At 39.4% G+C, this 24,846-nt stretch overlaps 1 protein-coding gene across 5 annotated transcripts in view; it reads right to left on the reverse strand.

The window, feature by feature from the left end:
• Positions 1-24,846, reverse strand: part of LOC137098440 (NACHT, LRR and PYD domains-containing protein 12-like) — a 254,566-nt gene that overhangs the window by 29,158 nt on the left and 200,562 nt on the right. For 4 of the 5 annotated variants that reach the window (XM_067474676.1, XM_067474706.1, XM_067474744.1 and 1 more), the window contains one exon: positions 19,114-19,287. In XM_067474676.1, the coding sequence (XP_067330777.1) occupies positions 19,114-19,287 (174 nt within the window). Of the gene's footprint in view, positions 1-17,892; positions 18,067-19,113; positions 19,288-24,846 lie in introns of all 5 variants that reach the window. The other variant, XM_067474683.1, reaches the window with a different exon arrangement.

Here is a 24,846-nt window from a genome sequence, read left to right on the forward strand (position 1 = left end):
CACGTCCACATGTTTGACTCTGTTTCCACTTTTATATTAGTAACTTCACCATAAGTAACTTTATTTAGATGCAGTTGTTGTGTGAGTGACTCTGAGTCCTGAACTACTTCATCAAGTTTTCTTTTGGAGGAACTTCACTTTTCTTCAAACGGTGCTGATGAGGTTTATTAACAGAATCACATTAGTCATTCAAACAACATGGAACAGGAACTTCAAGATTCTGCAGTCACATTCTAAATCCTGACAGGACAGAAACAGTCGCTGAGATCTGTTTGTGTTGCTCTGATATTTACAGCTCACATGAGATTTAAGAAACCAACTGAATTCTTACTGTGAAATCTTTAAACACAGGAAGTCAACTGATTATATAAATACATAAATTGACATATCTAATGATTAACTTGTGGATCTGTCTGACGTCTACATCAGAAGTAATACAAGTGTTCAGTAATTTAAAATTTGCAAACACACACGGCCCTGATTCTTTGTTACATGTGTATGAATGGAAGTGTCACATTATCCATTTTCCCCAATGTGCACAGATTTAATGTCAGAAGGTGATTTACATTGTACAGCAGGATTCACATGGCCCTGATGTTCCTTATGAACAAAGAGGGGATTCAGTGAAGTCTGACAAATTGACTGCAGGGTTTTTGTATTGGTCTGATCACAGATGTGCACTGTCTGTCTGTCTGAAGGAGAAACTAAACATTTCTATGAGGTTTCATATGCTGCTCCTCTTATATTGTCATTAGCTAAATCAGAAGAAGATAATTGGGAAAATGTTCTTCTGTGCATGAGTGGAAGCAGCTCGTGGTTGAGTCTTTTATTTATCTTTTGCCTGAACACATAGTGATAGAGGTGCGAGCAGAGAGGAGAGGGTTAGGATTGGATGAGCCAGTGATTCTTTCAGATTTCACAGTAAAAGAGCATGAAGCTGTCCTTGTTATAGAGTAGGTCTCATAATAAAACACCCTGATGTCACACGGAGCCTTAATGTAACCTGTGACAACATGTCAATGAAAAAAGGAAAAAAGAAAAAAATTTGATTAATTCATTCATTCATATTTCCAAGAGGGTGAATCAGATACAGTTTTTTTATGAGAAAAGTGGGATGTCACGTCATTCAAAACATTTTGGCAAAGAAAAAAAAAAACAGTTTTTTGCTGATTGAGGAAGAAAAACAGGAAAAAAACACATTTGGTTCCTGTTTGTTTTCATAGTGTGTAATAAATAGTTAACTGGCTTAATGTTCCATCTTTTCATATGTTGATGCAAAAAAAGTTCTAAAATAATTATTGTTGAATTCACATTATGCATCTGCACAGATGTTAATTTTAAACACTCATATTTATCTACTGAGGGACAAAAGTCTTGAATGTCGACCATGTTTTATCAATTAAGATTTTTCATTTGACATACAACCTCCCATGAACACGTCCATTCTGTCTATTTGTTAATACATCTGAATTCTGCATTAACCCTGGGAAAAAATGTAATATACAAATAAAACAAAATATATTTTTGAGCTGGTTGTGATAATACCAAAGTTTACTTACAGGCCCAGCAAATGACAATATTCTTTAAAACAAAAGCCACTGATGGAATTACATCAGTTTTTGAGTTGTTGAAGAAAAGCAGTTGTAATTGTGTCTTGTGAAACTTTCTCATTAAAGATACGTGATGGTGGAAAGTGGAGATTTGTACAGGATTTGCAAGTAGTAAAAATGGAAATTCATCCGAGAGCTTCAGAAGTATTAAATCCACAATCAGCTTCCACTAATTTCTCAATTGCTGATTTGGAGAATGTATTTCTATTTGTCCTTATGTTCGCTGACAGCCATTACTTTTTGCTTTTTCCTTAAAAATAATAGCGGTTACCTGGATAAGATTTGGCTTTTGAATTGACTTTTTGAGACGTCCAGGTGATTTTCAGCTGAAATCATTGATGACTTTCTGATGTGCAGCCTGTCTGAGAAAGCCTGCATGTTAGATAAGGTGAACCTACCCAAACATTTAGCAGAAAACTGACTCACATTACAGTTTGTCCTACCTAAAGAAACTTATTTAGGTCATGTGATCACAGCTGAGATCACATAACCAAACAATCTGTTCTAATATCTTTAACCAAGAAACAATGACGTCATACTGAAAACAATGGATTCACAGTTGCCAAGACAGAAAGGCTCCTTGTCTTTAATATTCTGTAGATATGATTATATTCTGTTTGGTTAAAGAGCCATGATGGCATGATGATAACCTATTGCTTACTTTTCAGCTAAGCTGGACCCTGTAGATGATGGAATATGATGCCTGCCAGCTGTGACAGTTGCAGAGAAAGCTGTCATGACTCAGACAAACAGTTGGTTAGACTGATCTAACTCTTTTGGTTCCTTATGCAGCCTCTCTTTCATCTTCCAGGAGCAGAGACTCATCACCTTTCTACAGCGAGTTGTTGAACAAACATAAAAGTTTTCTCATCACTCACTGCTGTGCAAACTTTTCCTACTGCTGAGAAAAAAAAGAAACAAAAAGAGGAGGTTGCAAATTCCAAATTTGAAATATTCTTCCTACACACTTATGAGGTTGACACAAAGGGTTAGTGACTCTGAAGGATCATTTGATGGAAAATGTACATAGCTAAGGTGGGGGTTCCTAGAGGGGGCCAGATGAATACAAAGCCAGAAACCAAATATCTGCAGTTTGAGTTTTCTTTGTGCCATTAATAAAATCCAAATGTCCATTGGATTAATTACATATATCACAAAAAGAAAGAAGTGTTTGGAGACTCATGTTGTACTTTCATTCCTAATAATACTGCAGCTGATGGAAGAGGGTCTCAGGTCCATCAGGGAAGAACTTGCATGAAACTCTGGTGTAAGTACTGGTTGGATTGAGCAGATATTTGGTAAATGGAAACCTGTTATATTGTCTCTGCTTACTTCTGTACTTCTGCTTGTAATTTTTGCATTTTGTGGATGTTGTCTTATGCCACATGGAAGAGGTCTAATTATGTGAGTCACAGAGTGCTGTGACTCATCAGATGGCACTTGTTGATCTAAGATCTGCAAAGAATAATGTTCCTCTTTTAGAACCTGATGTTGATCCATTCACAGATTGTAAATATGCTTAGAAAACCTCCTAATCTCTGCTTAGCTCTGTACCCCAGTGATGTCTGTCACACAAAAACAGAGCCTGAATTTCCAATACAACATTATGATGATGTATATTGAATATCTTAAATGTCTCAGGAGGGAATTGTGATGGAAAATCAAGTATGATTAAATGTTAATGCTTGTGTTTTCTCTAGTTGTAATAGTAAATTGTGAAAGATGTTTTAAATGTTGTTCAGACTTTGTCTCATATCCATGTTTTGTCTTATAGTGTTTGCAAAACTGCTCCAAGGTCAGTTATTGTCTAACAGCAGATCATCCCACACTGTAGTGACCCAGAGTCACTTCATGCTCACAGGTGCTTATCAAAGTGCTGAAAAGGGAAAAGGTTTCTAGAAAAGCAGAAAAGGGCTGAGAGCAGTAGCCTGAGGGTGGAGAATGTTCTGTCCAGCAACACAAGGTTAGAAAACTAATGTGTGATGTATGAAGTTTAGAACTGCACTGGAAGCTCTGTTGATGTTCTTCTCTCTTCTAAGGTAATAAAACCCTAAAAGAGACTTGATGTGTCTAAGACCATATAATGTCATTTTTAACAGTAATAACAAAAAAACAGATATATTTGGTTTCCAGTCAGTTGAGAGACTTTACTGATTATAAAAACACATTTATTATCAGCTATTTATCTGTTAATAATATGAAGATAATGAGAAACTGTCTATTGTTGCTAAAAACCAGGAGTTCAGAGAGAAACATTACACTATTTTACTTTAATACTTTATCAATTAAACAGAAATATGAATGTAAGATCTGAAGGAATCAAACAAGACAAAGTCAAATCCAGGTGGAGGTGGAGGAGGTGGTTGAGTGTGGAGCAGAAGGAGTGGAGGAGTCTCAGTGTGTCTGCAGAGACTGTGTAGAAGGACAGAGCAGCAGCAGAGCAGATCCACTGCTGATCCAGATCCAGAGGATCACACAGGGATGATGGTGGACTTGACATTGTGTCTGACAGTGGAGCTGTTCTCAGAGCAGTTCAGACTGCAGCACTGAGAGTCATCTCCACTTCTTCTGATTCCTCTGTCAGTCACTGCTGGATGAAGCTCTCCTCTCCACTCTACCTCCCAGTAACATGGTCCAGTCAGAGCCTCTCTGCACACAACATGCTGCTGCTGCTGCAACATCTGCATCATCAGGACAAACATTATCCTGGTCATTTAATGACACTTTTACATCAGACATTAATATGATCTGACTCTATTTTGCTGGTCCATTATAGTCGGCCTCCACCTGTAGAGAGAATGAGACAGAACAGAGGAGATCAGTGATGTTTCCAGAGACTCACTTCATCATCTGTCAGTCAGCAGATGGTCTCTACAAAGACCACATGGTTACTAAATGTAACCATGGACTGACTCCAACCCTCTACTGACCTCAGAGTCTCCAGTCTACAGTGTGGACTCTCCACAAGATCAGACAGAAGCTTCACTCGTGAATCCTGCAGGTTGTTGGGGCTCAGGTCCAGTTCTCTCAGATGGGAGGGGTTGGACTTCAGAGCTGAGACCAGAGAATCACAGCTGATATCTGACAAGCTGCAGCTCTTTAATCTGAATAAAGAATCAAAGATGTAGATCAAATCATTAGTAATCAATCAGATTTGTCCTAATCAATGGTGTTTTCTCTAAAATGAGCAAAACTAAAAACTATTTTACTACTAAACTATTCAGAACAAAAACTATTTGAATCCCAAATTACAGATGATTTCATGAAAACTTGTGAAATAAAAACAATTTCTTCATGGACTGAAACATGGAAAAACAACAGTTTGGTTCTTTAAACATTTTGCAACACAATTAACAAGTTCAACAAACTCACCTCTATGAAAAAATACAACTGCTTTTATATGAACATCAATGATTACAGCTCACTGATATGAATTAAATCCAAAGAATATTGTTTTGTTGAGTTTATTTCAGTTTATTTTTGTGATAAATCTGAATTTAAATTCAAAGATGAACTCAACATTCTTTACAATGTATTGAGAAACATTAGTGAGAAATATGAATATTAATTTGACAGAAAAATGACACATGACTAAAAATAATTAGATGCAACAAAACCCAATATTTGTCTGACATTCCCCAAAATGTATTGATCATCTTTGGATCATCCAGGACTCTGCAGCCAAAGGTCTCATCCAATCTAAAACATGTGAACACGTTACTTCATCATGTTCAGTTGGAAATTCTTTTGGAAGTATTCAAAGCTCTGCATGGCCTTGCTCCTGCATAACTGGCCAATTTGAGCCTTTATGATGTTGCCTCCCTCATGCTGTGATCTACTTCAGCTGCTGAAGTTCAACTCAGAACCAGAACTGAGACTCTGGACTGAACTTCCCTTTCACATTCACCAACACAGTTTCATTGCAGAGTTAAACATGTGTCTCTTTAAGGTTGCAGATCCATTATAATGCAGCTTTTCACTGACTGTAAATTGATTTTAATAAGGATTTTATTGCTGTTCTAAAAAGAGTTTGATTTTATTACTTTTACATTTTGAAAACAAGTTTCTTTGTATTTGGTTTAGTTTGGTATTATTGTCTTAAATAAATGTAGGTTTATTATTAATACATTTACCTGAAACTGAAGAAAATATTTTTAGTCTGTTGATATAAGAAACATTTAACTTCAAAGTGTAATTGATTTATTAATGACAGTTGGGGACAAAACACATAAAATCTCCAACAGTATCAGTCAGTGAACTGACCTCAGAGTCTCCAGTCTACAGTGTGGACTCTCCAGAAAACCACACAGCAGCTTCACTCCTGAATCCTGGAGGTTGTTGAAGCTCAGGTCCAGTTCTCTCAGATGGGAGGGGTTGGACTTCAGAGCTGAGACCAGAGAATCACAGCTGATCTCTGACAAACTGCAGCTTATCAATCTGTATAAAGAATAAAAGATGTAAATTTAGAAACAAAGTTCCTGTTTGAAACCATCAAACACTGGACAGAGACAGACAGGAGGAACTTTGTCCTCACACATTTGAAATGTCTCTAAGGTGGATCTCACAGCACAGCTGCTGTCATTCACCTGGATTTGGCTTCATGTGATCAGACAATGTAGTGATTGGAAAAAGATCCAGTTTGACTGCAGCAACACTTTGGTTTTCCTCAACACACATTTGTCCTCCCTGCTCTCTCATGTGTCTCTCACATGTCTTCACCCATGCAAAATATTTCCCATATGATGTAAAGCTGTCAATCATCTCCTGTTGCACTTGATAGTAGCTGTGGAATGTTTGGAGGATTTCTTTCCTTTTCTCTGCACCTTCCAATCCCACTCTGCTGCTCCTCTCTACATTTATTCCACTCAAATCAAACAGGATCAACTGTCTCTGCTTCTTGACACAGTTGGCAGTTGGATGCTTCTTCATTAGCTTCAGTCAACTATTTAGTGCTGTGTGTCCTGTTCTTAACCTGCTGATTCTTCTCTCCTCCTTCTATTTGCTCCAAGCTGATTCTCTGTTGCTGCTTTATACAAGTGTCTTCAATTCTAAGTCTGACAATCAACTGTCATTTTCACATTTTTACATCAGATTTTTCTACTTTCAAATCAGAGTCGACACTTTCAAAACTTACTTTCAACCACTGAACAGTTTGAATGTGATTTGACCTCAGAAACATGAACCTGTCTGTAGTTTAGTGTCACCACAACTTTCACATCATATTAATCTCAGCACACAACTAAAAAATGGAATCTGACCTCAGAGTCTCCAGTCTACAGTGTGGACTCTCCAGAAAACAACACAGCAGCTTCACTCCTGAATCCTGCAGGTTGTTGTCATTCAGGTCCAGTTGTCTCAGATGGGAGGGGTTGGACTTCAGAGCTGAGACCAGAGAATCACAGCTGATCTCTGACAAACTGCAGCTTATCAATCTGTATAAAGAATCAAAGATGTAAATTTAGAAACAAAGTTCCTGTTTGAACCATCAATGTTTCATCATCTGATCAGAGCTGAGATCAGGATTTTCTCTCAGGATTCTTCAATAACATATTTCTGTCTTTCTTCTTCTTCATTTGGACAGTTCATGTTGTCTTTGTGAAGACAGAAGCAACAATCTAATCATTAGTGAAATGTTAGTGTCTAAACTCTGCTAAACACAAACTTCAACCTCTTGTCTGCTCTTAATGATCAAACCTTCAAACTAAGGTTTTTCTGTGTCTGTCTTCAAACACTGGACAGAGACAGACAGGAGGAACTTTGTCCTCACACATTTGAAATGTCTCTAAGGTGGATCTCACAGCACAGCTGCTGTCATTCACCTGGATTTGGCTTCATGTGATCAGACAATGTAGTGATTGGAAAAAGATCCAGTTTGTCTGCAGCAACACTTTGGTTGTCCTCAACACACAGTTGTCCTCTGTCTCATGTGTCTCTCACATGTCTTCACACATGCAAACTATTTCCCATATGATGTAAAGCTGTCAATCATCTCCTGTTGCACTTGATAGTAGCTGTGGAATGTTTGGAGGATTTCTTTCCTTTTCTCTGCACCTTCCAATCCCACTCTGCTGCTCCTCTCTACATTTATTCCACTCAAATCAAACAGGATCAACTGTCTCTGCTTCTTGACACAGTTGGATGCTTCTTCATTAGCTTCAGTCAACTATTTAGTGCTGTGTGTCCTGTTCTTAACCTGCTGATTCTTCTCTCCTCCTTCTATTTGCTCCAAGCTGATTCTCTGTTGCTGCTTTATACAAGTGTCTTCAATTCTAAGTCTGACAATCAAATGTCATCTTCACATTTTTACATCATATTTTTCTACTTTCAAATCAGAGTCGACACTTTCAAAACTTACTATTAACCACTGAACAGTTTGAATGTGATTTGACCTCAGAAACTTGAACCTGTCTGTAGTTTAGTGTCACCACAACTTTCACATCATATTAATCTCAGCACACAACTAAAAAATGGAATCTGACCTCAGAGTCTCCAGTCTACAGTGTGGACTCTCCAGAAAACCACACAGCAGCTTCACTCCTGAATCCAGCAGCTTGCTGAAGCTCAGGTCCAGTTGTCTCAGATGGGAGGGGTTGGACTTCAGAGCTGAGACCAGAGAATCACAGCTGATCTCTGAGAAATCGCAGCAACTTAATCTGAATAAAAAATCAAAGATGTGGATCAAATCATTCGTAATCAATCAGATATGTCCTAATCAATGGTGTTAGAGTGACTTTGTCCTTGTGTTATCAGAATGTCAGACTTCTACAGACATCATCCAAATGTCAGCACAGCATTCATACACCTATTCATGTCCCCACTGATTCAGAACATGACATTTATAACATATTATAAAATCAGACATGTTTATTCAAAAGACTGAATCTTGAATGAAGTTTTCTTTAGAATTTCATAAATGACCAGTATTGTGAAATAAATGACCACACTGAGTTCAGCTTCCTCTGAAAGTCAGATGGATGTTCTCTTCTCTGATCCTAAATGGAACCTAGCACCTTTCTGTACAAACATGTCTGCAGGGTCAGATTTCTGCTCCTGGTTACTGGTTGTGTCTCTACACAAAGTGACATCATTGTCTGACAGGAAGCATCATGCACAGGTTCAAGTGTCACCTGTTGATGGAGACAAATCAGACACCACTAAAGATATGAAGAGTTCATTTGATAAAACAGATTTTGACTGTGTTAAATTTTACTTATTAAATGTCGTTTAACATAAAACCAGCAGGTAAATCGTGAAAAATTACAACAAAATCCACCATGAACTGGTTCATTCCAAGGTCAAAGCGACCAAACCACCAAAATCCTGATCATATCCTCAGCAGTGGAATTTAAAGAGCTGCTACAAAGGTTCACTGTAGCTCTGATTGATACTGAGACGACATTCAGCCTTTGGTTTTTCTCAACAACACTAACAAAACTATTTGCCTGTTTCTCATCTACAAACCTTACTTCCAGAAAAGTTGGTACTTTTTCCAAACTGCAATAAAAACTCCAATCTGGGATTTGTTCATTCACTTGAAATTTGATTTATCTGACAAAAGGACAAAGAAAAGATTTTTCACTGTATTTTGTAAATTGAAGCTCATTGAGAAAAGACAAAATAAGAGTGAAAAGTGAAGAAAAGTCCGACGGTTGTGGATGATTCCAGAATGAGCAGCTTCATTGGTAACAGGTGAGGGGATCAGGATTGGCTCAAAGCCTCAGTCTCTACAATCAAACATGGCTCGTGGCTCAGCACTTTGACAATTCTGTCATCAAGTTGAAAGAAGAAGTTTGCAAAGAACTGAGCTCTTTCACCATCTCCACAACATCACAGTGGGAAAAGATTCAGTGCATAAAGGCCACAGGCAGAAACCACTGTTGAATGTGTGGAACCTTCCAGCTGTCAGGCAGACAAATGTCAGAGAAACAAAGTTTCATCTTCACACTTTTCACTCTTTAACACTTGAGAAAAACTCGGCTTTCCTTAAGTTCATGGTCTACTACTAGTGCAGACAAGGTACTAGTCCAAGGCCCAATCAGACTGTCAGCCTGTTCCTCCTCAGCACCACTTTCCTTCAAGTACAGTCTGCAAACATGGAGACATCTCCCATCAGCCAGTCTGGACTTATTTCACTTCTCTATGTGGACTCAACTTAAAGTCCCACATAGTGTTGAGGGATTTGACCTGAGGAAATGGTTTTCACATTTGTGCTCAGACAAACGTAGAAACTAATGAACCAAACGAAACCTGAACATTCACTTATGGATTTAAGATGGAAAACTGACCTCAGAGTCTCCAGGAGACAGTTTGGATTCTTCAGGCCAGAACAAATCAGCTTCACTCCTGAATCCTGCAGCTTGTTTTCACTCAGGTCCAGTTCTCTCAGATGGGAGGGGCTGGACTTCAGAGCTGAGGCCAAAACTTCACAGTGAGTCTCTGAGAGTTTGCAGCCACGAAGTCTGTGATAACAGATAATGAGAAATAATATGAATATGTAATTTATAAGTATAATTAAAAATCTACTATAAAGTTTAGACTTTCTTTATTTTGATCACAAAGCAGAATGAGATGGAGGCAGAAGCTAAATGGTCTGAACTTATCTTCTATAACACTTTTCTACATCACGGAGACACAAACACACACACACACACACAGTCAGGTCCATAAGTATTTGAACAGGGACACAGATTTCATGGTTCTGGTTCTCTGTCCCACCACAGTGGATTTGAAGTGAAACCATCAAAATGTGCTTAAAGTGGAGACTGTCAGCTTTCATTTAAGGCTTTGCTCCAAAACATTAGATGAACAGTGGAGGAACTACACACACTTTTATTGACAGACCCCCAATTTTAGTGGCTCACAACTATTAAGAACAATAAAGTTCAACTCTCTGTTTTAATATTTGTTCCAAATCTTTCTGAGTCAAAAACTCGCTGAAAACTGGAACTATGAACATCACAAGATGCCGGGTTTCTTCCCTGGTGATGCTCTGCCAGACCTTTACTACAGCTCTCTTCACTTCAGCTTGGTTTCGGGGGTTCAAACATCTTTTATGTGTGTTAAGTGGGATTGATCACATCTGGACTTACTGAGCCTTTCTGCAGTTCCTCACAGCTGGGATCAGTCTAAATCGTCCCTCCTCTGATGTGTTGTACTTCTTCAGGTCCAACTCATCCAGAACCTCCTCTGACATCTGCAGCATGTAGGCCAGAGCTGAGCAGTGGATCACAGGGAGTTTCTTCTCTGATCTGTTCTCTGACTTCAGGAACTCTTGGATCTGCTGATGTACTGAGTGGTCCTTCATCTCCATCAGACAGTGGAAGATGTTGATACTTCTGTCAGGAGAACTTTTAGTTTGCTTTTTCTTCAGGTTCTTTATGACTCTCTGGATGATTTCTGGACTGTTCTCTGTCTGACCCAGCAGACCTTCTAAGAGTCTCTGGTTGAACTCCAGAGAGAGACCATGAAGGAAGCGGACAAACAGGTCCAGGTGACCATTTTGACTTTGGAGGGATTTCTGCATGGCTGACTTTAGGAAAACCTCAAGAGATGGGTTGTGAGATGAGTATTTCTTCCCCAGGAAGTCCTCCAGTACCTTTGTCTCCCAGTTGGTGTAACAGTGGAAGAAGTAAACTGCAGCCAGAAACTCTTGAATGCTCAGATGAACAAAGCAGTAGACTGTTTTCTGGAAGATCACACTCTCTCTTTTGAAGATCTCTGTAGAAACTCCTGAGTACACCAAGGCCTCTGTGACATCAAGACCACACTGCTCCAGGTCTTCTTGGTAGAACATGATGTTTCCTTTCTTCAGATGTTCAAACGCCAGCCTCCCCAGCTTCACAAGAACATCCCTGTCAGCCTCCGTCAGCTCCTGTGGACTGGTCTCATGTCCCTCATCATACTTGTTCTTCTTCCTCTTGGTTTGAACCAGCAGGAAATGTGAGTACATGTCAGTCAGGGACTTGGGCAGCTCTCCACTCTGCTCTGTAGTCAACATGTGCTCCACAACTGTAGCAGTGATCCAGCTGAAGACTGGGATGTGACACATGACGTGGAGGCTCCTGGATGTCTTGATGTGGGAGATGATTCTGCTGGACAGCTCTTCATCACTGAACCTCCTCCTGAAGTACTCCTCCTTCTGGGCGTCAGTGAAGCCTCGTACTTCTGTTACCCTGTCGACACATGTAGGAGGGATCTGATTGGCTGCTGCAGGTCTGGAAGTTATCCAGACCAGAGCCGAAGGAAGCAGATTCCCCTTGATGAGGTTTGTCAGCAGCACGTCGACTGATGACTTCTGTGTGACATCAGACACAACCTCACTGTTGTTGAAATCCAGTGAACGTCTGCTTTCATCTAGGCCGTCAAAGATGAACAAAAGTTTACAGACAGCCAGCTGCTCTGCTGTGACCTTCTGTAATGTTGGATGGAAAACATGGAGCAGCTTGAGAAGACTGTACTGCTCATCTTTGATCAAGTTCAGCTCCCTGAACGAAAGCAGAACCAGCACACTGACATCTTGGTTTTCCAAGTCCTCTGCCCAGTCCAGACTGAACTTCTGCACCGAGAAGGTTTTTCCAACACCAGCGACACCGTTGGTCAGAACCACTCTGATGTGTCTCTGTTGGTCAGGTAAGACTTTAAAGATGTCGTGGACCTTGATTGGAGTGTCATGGAGGGTCTTCATCTTGGAAGCTGTCTCAAGCTGCCTCACCTCATGTTGGGTATTAACCTCTTCACTCTGTCCCTCTGTGATGTAGAGCTCAGTGTAGATCCTGTTGAGGAGGGTTCCACTTCCTGTTTCATCACTTCCTTCAGTCACACATTCACATCTCCTCCTCAGACTGATCTTATGTTCATCTAAAACCTCCTGCAGACCAACATCTGCTGATAGATCAGAAACTACCAATGAAGAAAACACAAAAAGATGTTTAGGAATTTGTGATTATTATAATATTTAACACAAATGAATGATAATAACAAAATAAATGTTAATGCTGTATAATACGCAGCCTCAGGTTTATCTGCAACACCACTGTGTTAACTTGAGCTTTTTCGATGTGTTGTACAGTAACTATTTCCAAACTATCTGATGTTTGCCAGCTCATATCTATCTAATCCTGCATTAACTACACAAATACTCTGAGTCCTGAACTACTTCATCAGGTTTTCTTTTGGAGGAACTTCCCTTTTCTTCAAACTGTGCTGATGAGGTTTATTAACAGAATCACATTAGTCATTCAAACAACATGGAACAGGAACTTCAAGATTCTGCAGTCACATTCTAAATCCTGACAGGACAGAAACAGTCGCTGAGATCTGTTTGTGTTGCTCTGATATTTACAGCTCACATGAGATTTAGGAAACCAACTCAATTTTTACTGTGAAATCTTTAAACACAGGAAGTCAGCTGATTATATAAATACATAAATTGACATATCTAATGATTAACTTGTGGATCTGTCTGACGTCTACATCAGAAGTAATACAAGTGTTCAGTAATTTAAAATTTGCAAACACCCACGGCCCTGATTCTTTGTTACATGTGTATGAATGGAAGTGTCACATTATCCATTTTCCCCAATGTGCACAGATTTAATGTCAGAAGGTGATTTACATTGTACAGCAGGATTCACATGGCCCTGATGTTCCTAATGAACAAAGAGGGGATTCAGTGAAGTCTGAGAAATTGACTGCAGGGTTTTTGTATTGGTCTGATCACAGATGTGCACTGTCTGTCTGTCTGAAGGAGAAACTAAACATTTCTATGATGTTTCATATGCTGCTCCTCTTATATTGTCATTAGCTAAAGAAGAAGATAATTGGGAAAATGTTCTTCTGTGCATGAGTGGAAGCAGCTCGTGGTTGAGTCTTTTATTTCTGTTTTGCCTGAGAATAAAACATACACACTCTCTTTATGTAGTGGCAGCAACACAAAAATGATCCATTCATTCATTCATATTTCCAAGAGGGTGATTCAGATTCATTGTTTTCTACTGAGAAAAGTGGGATTTCACATCATTCAAAACATTTTTGGAAAAAAAAGGTTTTTTTGCTGATTAAGAAAGAAAAACAAAAAAAAAACCATTTGCTTCCTGTTTGTTTTCATAGTATATAATAAATAGTTAACTGGCTTAATGTTCCATCTTTTCATATGTTGATGCAAAAAATATCCTAAAATAATTATTGTTGAATTCAAATTATAACAGTTTATATTCATGGCAATATTTTTATTCTAATTTATTGAAGATGTAATAGGCCTAAATCTGCACGGATGTTAATTTTAAACACTCATATTTATCTACTGAGGGACAAAAGTCTTGAATGTCAACCATGTTTTATCAATTAAGATTTTTCATTTGACATACAACCTCCCATGAACACGTCCATTCTGTCTGTTTGTTAATACATCTGAATTCTGCATTAACCCTGGGAAAAAATGTAATGTTAATATATATTAATATTAATATATTAATAAGAAAAGCAGTTGTAATTGTGTCTTGTGAAACTTTATCAGCAAAGATACGTGATGGTGGAAAGTGGAGATTTGTACAGGATTTGCAAGTAGTAAAAATGGAAATTCATCCAAGAGCTCCAGAAGTATTAAATCCACAATTAACTTCCACTAATTTCTCGGTTGCTGATTTGGAGAATGTATTTCTATTTGTCCTTATGTTCGCTGACAGCCATTACTTTTTGCTTTTTCCTTAAAAATAATAGCGGTTACCTGGATAAGATTTGGCTTTTGAATTGACTTTTTGAGACGTCCAGGTGATTTTCAGCTGAAATCATTGATGACTTTCTGATGTGCAGCCTGTCTGAGAAAGCCTGCATGTTAGATAAGGTGAACCTACCCAAACATTTAGCAGAAAACTGACTCACATTACAGTTTGTCCTACCTACTTATTTCTGTACATCTGCTTGTAATTTTTGCATTTTGTGGATGTTGTCTTATGCCACATGGAAGAGGTCTAATTATGTGAGTCACAGAGTGCTGTGACTCATCAGATGGTACTTGTTGATCTAAGATCTGCAAAGAATAATGTTCCTCTTTTAGAACCTGATGTTGATCCATTCACAGATTGTAAATATGCTTAGAAAACCTCCTAATCTCTGCTTAGCTCTGTACCCCAGTGATGTCTGTCACACAGAAACAGAGCCTGAATTTCCAATACAACATTATGATGATGTATATTGAATATCTTAAATGTCTCAGGAGGGAATTGTGATGCAAAATCAAGTATGATTAAATGCTAATGCTTGTGTTTTCTCTAGTTGTAATGGTAAATTGTGAAAAATGTTCAAACTTTGTCTCATATCCATGTTTTGTCTTGAAGTGTTTGCAGAACTGCTCCCAGGTCAGTTATTGTCTAACAGCAGATCACCCCACACTGTAGTGACCCAGAGTCACTTCATGCGCACAGGTGCTTATCAAAGTGCTGAAAAGGGAAAAGGTTTCTAGAAAAGCAGAAAAGGGCTGAGAGCAGTAGCCTGAGGGTGGAGAATGTTCTGTCCAGCAACACAAGGTTAGAAAACTAATGTGTGATGTATGAAGTTTAGAACTGCACTGGAAGCTCTGTTGATGTTCTTCTCTCTTCTAAGGTAATAAAACCCTAAAAGAGACTTGATGTGTCTAAGACCAGATAATGTCATTTTTAACAGTAATAACAAAAAAAACAGATATAATCGATTTCCAGTCAGTTGAGAGACTTTACTGATTATAAAATCACATTTATTATCAGCTATTTATCTGTTATTAATATAAAGATAATGAGAAACTGTCTATTGTTGCTAAAAACCAGGAGTTCAGAGAGAAACATTACACTATTTTACTTTAATACTCCATCACTTAAACAGAAATATGAATTTAAGATCTGAAGGAATCAAAAAAGACAAAGTCAAATCCAGGTGGAGGTGGAGGAGGTGGTTGAGTGTGGAGCAGAAGGAGTGGAGGAGTCTCAGTGTGTCTGCAGAGACTGTGTAGAAGGACAGAGCAGCAGCAGAGCAGATCCACTGCTGATCCTCTCTCAGATCCAGAGGATCACACAGGGATGATGGTGGACTTGACATTGTGTCTGACAGTGGAGCTGTTCTCAGAGCAGTTCAGACTGCAGCACTGAGAGTCATCTCCACTTCTTCTGATTCCTCTGTCAGTCACTGCTGGATGAAGCTCTCCTCTCCACTCTACCTCCCAGTAACATGGTCCAGTCAGAGCCTCTCTGCACACAACATGCTGCTGCTGCTGCAACATCTGCATCATCAGGACAAACATTATCCTGGTCATTTAATGACACTGTTACATCAGACATTGATATGATACAAATCTTCTTTGCTGGTCCATTAGAGTCGGCTTCCCCCTGTAGAGAGAATGAGAGAGAACAGAGGAGATCAGTGATGTTTCCAGAGACTCACTTGGTTACTAAATGTAACCATGGTTCTTTGATTTGCAGGCTTCAGTCAGACTGATCTTAGAGCTGTGACAAAGATGAAACTGATCAATAGTTTAGTTTTGAAAACGATCAGATTTGATGAATGAGGACCACTGTCTCTTTTTATGTTGTGAGGCTGTCAGCTGGAATCCAGCTTTATTTCCTGTCCACATGAAGACAACAACAACAGTCATCTTCACATTAACTCAAACAGATGATGACAACAAGCTTCTGGCTGATCTGATTGGCTGACTGTTTTCTCTGTCTCTGTCTTTCTGTCCAATCCTGAAGCCTGTCCCCATTCTCCTCTCACAGCTTCACTGAGGAAAGCAGCCACTGAGAAGGTTGGAGCTTTACAGGAAATACTGGATCTTTGCTTTGATACAAACTGGGTTTAGTACAATACTGCTGAAAGCAGCATGGACTGACTCCAACCCTCTACTGACCTCAGAGTCTCCAGTCTACAGTGTGGACTCTCCACAAGATCAGACAGAAGCTTCACTCTTGAATCCTGCAGGTTGTTGTAGCTCAGGTCCAGTTCTCTCAGATGGGAGGGGTTGGACTTCACAGCTGAGAACAGAGAGTCACAGCTGATCTCTGACAAACTGCAGTCCCACAATCTGAATAAAGAATCAAAGATGTAGATCAAATCATTAGTAATCAATCAGATTTGTCCTAATCAATGGTGTTTTCTCTAAAATGAGCAAAACTAAAAACTATTTTACTACTAAACTATTCAGAACAAAACTATTTGAATCCCAAATTACAGATGATTTCATGAAAACTTTGGAAAATGTTCAGCAGAAATGTGAAATAAAAACAATTTCAACTTCATGGACTGAAACATGGAAAAACAACAGTTTAGTTCTTTAAACATTTTGCAACTTAATTAACAAGAAAATTCACCTCTGTGAAAAAATACAACTAATTCTATATGAACATCAATGATTACAGCTCACTGATATGAATTAAATCCAAAGAATATTGTTTTGTTAAGTTTATTTCAGTTTATTGTTGTGATAAATCTGAATTTAAATTCAAAGATGAACTCAACATTCTTTACAATGTATTGACAAACATTAGTGAGAAATATGAGCATTTGAGATCTGAAGGTTTAATTTGTCAGAAAAATGACACATGACTAAAAATAATTAGATGCAACAAAACCCAATATTTGTCTGACATTCCCCAAAATGTATTGATCATCTTTGGATTATCCAGGACTCTGCAGCCAAAGGTCTCATCCAATCTAAAACATGTGAACACGTTACTTCGTCATGTTCAGTTGGAAATTCTTTTGGAAGTATTCAAAGCTCTGCATTGCCTTGCTCCTGCATAACTGGCCAATTTGAGCCTTTATGATGTTGCCTCCCTCATGCTGTGATCTACTTCAGCTGCTGAAGTTCAACTCAGAACCAGAACTGAGACTCTGGACTGAACTTCCCTTTCACATTCACCAACACAGTTTCATTGCAGAGTTAAACATGTGTCTCTTTAAGGTTGCAGATCCATTATAATGCAGCTTTTCACTGACTGTAAATTGATTTTAATAAGGATTTTATTGCTGTTCTAAACAGAGTTTGATTTTATTACTGTTACATTTTTTAAAAAGGTTTCTTTGTATTTGGTTTAGTTTGGTATTATTGTCTTAAATAAATGTAGGTTTATTATTAATACATTTACCTGAAACTAAAGAAAAAAATGTCCCCATTCTCCTCTCACAGCTTCACTGAGGAAAGCAGCCACTGAGAAGGTTGGAGCTTTACAGGAAATAACTGGATCTTTGCTTTGATACTAACTGGGTTTAGTACAATACTGCTGAAAGCAGCATGGACGGACTCCAACCCTCTACTGACCTCAGAGTCTCCAGTCTACAGTGTGGACTCTCCAGAAAACCACACAGCAGCTTCACTCCTGAATCCTGCAGGTTGTTGTCACTCAGGTCCAGTTGTCTCAGATGGGAGGGGTTGGACTTCAGAGCTGAGACCAGAGAATCACAGCTGATCTCTGAAAAACTGCAGAAACTCAATCTGAATAAAGAATCAAAGATGAAAGTTTAGAGACAAAGTTCCTGTTTGAAACCATCAATCTTTCATCATCTGATCAGAGCTGAGATTAGGATTTTCTCTCAGGATTCTTCAATAATATATTTCTGTGTCTGTCTTCTTCTTCATTTGGACAGTCCATTTTGTCTTTGTGAAGACAGAAGCAACAATCTGATCATTAGTGAAATGTTAGTGTCTAAACTCTGCTAAACACAAACTTCAACCTCTTGTCTGCTCTTAATGATCAAACCTTCGAACTAAGGTTTTTCTGTGTCTGTCTTCAAACACTGGACAGAGACAGACAGGAGGAACTGTGTCCTCACACATTTGAAATGTCTCTAAGGTGGATCTCACAGCACAGCTGCTGTCATTCACCTGGATTTGGCTTCATGTGATCAGACAATGTAGTGATTGGAAAAAGATCCAGTTTGTCTCCAGCAACATGTTGGTTGTCCTCAACACACATTTGTCCTCCCTGCTCTCTCATGTGTCTCTCACATGTCTTCACACATGCAAAATATTTCCCATATGATGTAAAGCTGTCAATCATCTCCTGTTGCACTTGATAGTAGCTGTGGAATGTTTGGAGGATTTCTTTCCTTTTCTCTGCACCTTCCAATCCCACTCTGCTGCTCCTCTCTACATTTATTCCACTCAAATCAAACAGGATCAACTGTCTCTGCTTCTTGACACAGTTGGATGCTTCTTCATTAGCTTCAGTCAACTATTTAGTGCTGTGTGTCCTGTTCTTAACCTGCTGATTCTTCTCTCCTCCTTCTATTTGCTCCAAGCTGATTCTCTGTTGCTGCTTTATACAAGTGTCTTCAATTCTAAGTCTGACAATCAAATGTCATCTTCACATCAGATTTTTCTACTTTCAAATCAGAGTCGACACTTTCAAAACTTACTTTCAGCCACTGAACAGTTTGAATGTGATTTTACCTCAGAAACATGAACCTGTCTGTAGTTTAGTGTCACCACAACTTTCACATCATATTAATCTCAGCACACAACTAAAAAATGTTGTCTGACCTCAGAGTCTCCAGTCTACAGTGTGGACTCTCCAGAAAACCACACAGTAGCTTCACTGCTGAATCCTGCAGGTTGTTTTCACTCAGGTCCAGTTGTCTCAGATGGGAGGGGTTGGACTTCAGAGCTGAGACCAGAGAATCACAGCTGATCTCTGACAAATCGCAGGAACTTAATCTGAATAAAGAATCAAAGATGTCGATCAAATCATTAGTAATCAATCAGATATGTCCTAATCAATGGTGTTAGAGTAACTTTGTCCTTGTGTTATTGTGGATCATCAGAATGTCAGCACAACATTCATACACCTATTCATGTCAGCACTGATTCAGAACATGCTGCTCACCTCACTCACCACTGGAATTAGAAGACAAACATCAAATCACATATGACAGACTAAAAACTTACTACAATATTCAGTAACTGTAAACTGATATTATTTTAAAAAAGACACTTTTGATTTTAATTAACTAACTACAGTTGTCAACTAAAAAAAGATCTCCAACAGTATCTCTCACTGAAAAAATGGTGTCTGACCTCAGAGTCTCCAGTCTACAGTGTGGACTCTCCAGAAAACCACACAGCAGCTTCACTACTGAATCCTGCAGCTTGTTGAAGCTCAGGTCCAGTTCTTTCAGATGGGAGGGGTTGGACTTCAGAGCTGAGACCAGAGAATCACAGCTGATCTTTGACAAACTGCAGTGACTCAATCTGAATAAAGAATCAAAGATGTCGATCAAATCATTAGTAATCAATCAGATTTGTCCTAATCAATGGTGTTAGAGTGACTTTGTCCTTGTGTTATTGTGGATCATCAGAATGTCAGACTTCTACAGACATCATCCAAATGTCAGCACAACATTCATACACCTATTCATGTCAGCACTGATTCATAAAATGACAGTTATAACATATAAAATCAGACATGTTTATTCAAAAGACTGAATCTTGACTGAAGTTTTCTTTAAAATTTCATAAATGACCAGTATTGTGAAATAAATGATCACACTGAGTTCAGGTTCCTCTGAAAGTCAGATGGATGTTCTCTTCTCTGATCCTAAATGGAACCTAGCACCTTTCTGTACAAACATGTCTGCAGGGTCAGATTTCTGAAAAAGGATTTTTTCAAGTTTCATCTTCACACTTTTCGCTCTTTAACACTTGAGAAAAACTCGGCTTTCCTTAAGTTCATGGTCCACTACTAGTGCAGACAAGGTACTAGTCCAAGGCCCAATCAGACCGTCAGCCTGTTCCTCCTCAGCACCACTTTCCTTCAAGTACAGTCTGCAAACATGGAGACATCTCCCATCAGCCAGTCTGGACTTATTTCACTTCTCTATGTGGACTCAACTTAAAGTCCCACATAGTGTTGAGGGATTTGACCTGAGGAAATGGTTTTCACATTTGTGCTCAGACAAACGTAGAAACTAATGAACCAAACGAAACCTGAACATTCACTTATGGATTTAAGATGGAAAACTGACCTCAGAGTCTCCAGGAGACAGTTTGGATTCTTCAGGCCAGAACAAATCAGCTTCACTCCTGAATCCTGCAAGTCCCAGTTTCCATTCAGGTCCAGTTCTCTCAGATGGGAGGGGCTGGACTTCAGAGCTGAGGCCAAAACTTCACAGTGAGTCTCTGAGAGTTTGCAGCCAGAAAGTCTGTGATAACAGATAATGAGAAATAATATGAATATGTAATTTATAAGTATAATTAAAAATCTACTATAAAGTTTAGACTTTCTTTATTTTGATCACAAAGCAGAATGAGATGGAGGCAGCAGCTAAATGATCTGAACTTATCTTCTATAACACTTTTCTACATCACGGAGACACAAACACACACACACACACAGTCAGGTCCATAAGTATCTGAACAGGGACACAGATTTCATGGTTCTGTCTCTGTCCCACCACAGTGGATTTGAAGTGAAACCATCAAAATGTGCTTAAAGTGGAGACTGTCAGCTTTCATTTAAGGCTTTGCTCCAAAACATTAGATGAACAGTGGAGGAACTACACACACTTTTATTCACAGACCCCCAATTTTAGTGGCTCACAAATATTAAGAACAATAAAGTTCAACTCTCTGTTTTAAAATTTGTTCCAAATCTTTCTGAGTCAAAAACTCGCTGAAATCTGGAACTATGAACATCACAAGATGCCGGGTTTCTTCCCTGGTGATGCTCTGTCAGACCTTTACTGTAGCTCTCTTCACTTCAGCTTGGTTTCGGGGGTTCAAACATCTTTTATGTGTGTTAAGTGTGATTGATCACATCTGGACTTACTGAGCCTTTCTGCAGTTCCTCACAGCTGGGATCAGTCTCAGTCGTCCCTCCTCTGATGTGTTGTACTTCTTCAGGTCCAACTCATCCAGAACCTCCTCTGACATCTGCAGCATGTAGGCCAGAGCTGAGCAGTGGATCACAGGGAGTTTCTTCTCTGATCTGTTCTCTGACTTCAGGAACTCTTGGATCTGCTGATGTACTGAGTGGTCCTTCATCTCCATCAGACAGTGGAAGATGTTGATGCTTCTGTCAGGAGAACTACTAGTTTGCTTTTTCTTCAAGTTGTTTATGACTCTCTGGATGATTTCTGGACTGTTCTCTGTCTGACCCAGCAGACCTTCTAAGAGTCTCTGGTTGGACTCCAGAGAGAGACCATGAAGGAAGCGGACAAACAGGTCCAGGTGACCATTTTTACTTTGGAGGGATTTCTGCATGGCTGACTTCAGGAAAACCTCAGGAGAGGAGTTTTGAGATGAGTATTTCTTCCCCAGGAAGTCCTCCAGTACCTCTGTCTCCCTGTTGGTGTAACAGTGGAAGAAGTAAACTGCAGCCAGAAACTCCTGAATGCTCAGATGAACAAAGCAGTAGACTGTTTTCTGGAAGATCACACTCTCTCTTTTGAAGATCTCTGTACAAACTCCTGAGTACACCAAGGCCTCTGTGACATCAAGACCACACTGCTCCAGGTCTTCTTGGTAGAAGATTATGTTTCCTTTCTTCAGATGTTCAAACGCCAGCATCCCCAGCTTCACAAGAACATCCCTGTCAGCCTCCATCAGCTCCTGTGGCCTGGTCTCATGTCCCTCATCATACTTGTTCTTCTTCCTCTTGGTTTGAACCAGCAGGAAATGTGAGTACATGTCAGTCAGGGTCTTGGGCAGCTCTCCACTCTGCTCTGTAGTCAACATGTGCTCCACAACTGTAGCAGTGATCCAGCTGAAGACTGGGATGTGACACATGACGTGAAGGCTCCTGGATGTCTTGATGTGGGAGATGATTCTGCTGGACAGCTCTTCATCACTGAACCTCCTCCTGAAGTACTCCTCCTTCTGGGCGTCAGTGAAGCCTCGTACTTCTGTTACCCTGTCGACACATGTAGGAGGGATCTGATTGGCTGCTGCAGGTCTGGAAGTTATCCAGACCAGAGCCGAGGGAAGCAGATTCCCCTTGATGAGGTTTGTCAACAGCACGTCGACTGATGACTTCTGTGTGACATCAGACACAACCTCACTGTTGTTGAAATCCAGTGAACGTCTGCTTTCATCCAGGCCGTCAAAGATGAACAAAAGTTTACAGACAGCCAGCTGCTCTGCTGTGACCTTCTGTAATGTTGGATGGAAAACATGGAGCAGCGTGAGAAGACTGTACTGCTCATCTTTGATCAAGTTCAGCTCCCTGAACGAAAGCACAACCAGCACACTGACATCTTGGTTTTCCAAGTCCTCTGCCCAGTCCAGACTGAACTTCTGCACCAAGAAGGTTTTTCCAACACCAGCGACACCGTTGGTCAGAACCACTCTGATGTGTCTCTGTTGGTCAGGTAAGACTTTAAAGATGTCGTGGACCTTGATTGAAGTGTCATGGAGGGTCTTCATCTTGGAAGCTGTCTCAAGCTGCTTCACCTCATGTTGGGTATTAACCTCTTCACTCTGTCCCTCTGTGATGTAGAGCTCAGTGTAGATCCTGTTGAGGAGGGTTCCACTTCCTGTTTCATCACTTCCTTCAGTCACACATTCACATCTCCTCCTCAGACTGATCTTATGTTCATCTAAAACCTCCTGCAGACCAACATCTGCTGAAAGATGAGAAACTACCAATGAAGAAAACACAAAGATGTTTAAGAATTTGTGATTATTATAATATTTAACACAAATGAATGATAATAACAAAATAAATGTTAATGCTGTATAATACGACAAATGTCTGTGTATAAAACAACAAGTCTTGTTTTCAGAAACATCAGCAGACAGATGTTCAGTCTTACTTTGTACAGAGCTGCTCTGACTGTCTGTCTGCAGTCCAGGTCTTGTTCTGGATCTTTCTCCAAACTGCTTTTTCTTCTCTCTGTGAAAACATTTCTCTATAACTAACTAATCAGTAGATTTCTGTTTTTTTCTTTTTTTACTACAGAAACACCATCAGTAGTTTGTGGAAATAAAACCCAGACTAAGATCCATCTTATTCTGAACCAGTATCTGCACTAATAGTTCTGCATCATGAATATAAATCATCCTCAGTGAATCATCTTCATCAGGTCAGTTTACAGTAGAAACTCTCTTACTTTGTGTCTGAGGGTTCAGGTTCAGGACTGAAGTTTAGAGGATGTCCTTTGGACCGGTCACTCTTCATAGACAGATGACTGGATGCTGAAGACTCTGGTTTGTGTCTGTGGAAACAAAAGTGTTTTTTATCATTAACACTTGTAATAAACAGACATAAACACAAGACATTATCAGAGCTTTAGAATAAAAAAGGATTATGTGTTTTTCTCCATCAATAACCTGTTTTCAGAAAAGTTGGGATGCTGTAAAACGTAAATACAATCACGACGAAATTATTTCCAAATAATTTAAAACCTATATTTGTGAAGGCAGCAGTGGTGGAGCGGTTAATGCTGTTGCTTCACAGCTAGAAGGTCCTTGGATCAAATCCCTGACCAGCTGCAGTCTCTCTGTGTGGAGTTTGCATGTTGTCCCTGTGTTTGTGCGAGTTTCCTCCCACAGTCCAAAGACATGCATGTTAGGGAAATTGTCCCTAGGTGTCTGTCTGTGTATGTCTCTCTGTGTTGGCCCTGAGACAGACTGGAGACCTGTCCAGGGTGGATAAGTGGTGGATGCTAATTGTGAATTTGACACCAAAAACCTAAAGACGCGTCTCTTTGTTTGTCCTACATGTGTCATGTTCTTTTATGTGACTGTCACAGGTTTGTCTTCACAGTTCACTTTGTTACATGTGACAGTGGTTTACAGCTCACACACTGCACTGAATCTGCACAATCAACGGCTCAAACATAGATAAACATTTTGATTATCACAGTTTAATTAGTTCATAACTTTTTTTAAACAGGGACTGAAAGTTAACTTGCTATAAAACTCTATATACACAGCATCAGTTACTTAATAAACTAATAATATATCATAAATACACAGTAACTTACACCTCAAACTGTGGGAAATTTATTTTCCAGTAAAGTTTATTCTGTGTCCACAGACAATGTCAAACACGACCTCCTACAGTCCAACATGAGACTAAACTAGATTCTCTGACAGTGAAATAATAAATAATAATACAAAACTTACGATGTGTTCTCCATGTTCCTCCATCCACAGCATCAATCAGTCTTCTGGTTGGACGTGTTCAGAATAAAAGAACTTCCTCTATTAAGTTCATTTACTTTATCTAAATACAAAAGTGGAAAAGTTCTGTTAGACATTTAACGATAAATTGTC

The sequence above is a fragment of the Channa argus genome, chromosome 1, assembly GCF_033026475.1.
Source record: "Channa argus isolate prfri chromosome 1, Channa argus male v1.0, whole genome shotgun sequence".
Classification (NCBI taxonomy): domain Eukaryota; kingdom Metazoa; phylum Chordata; class Actinopteri; order Anabantiformes; family Channidae; genus Channa; species Channa argus.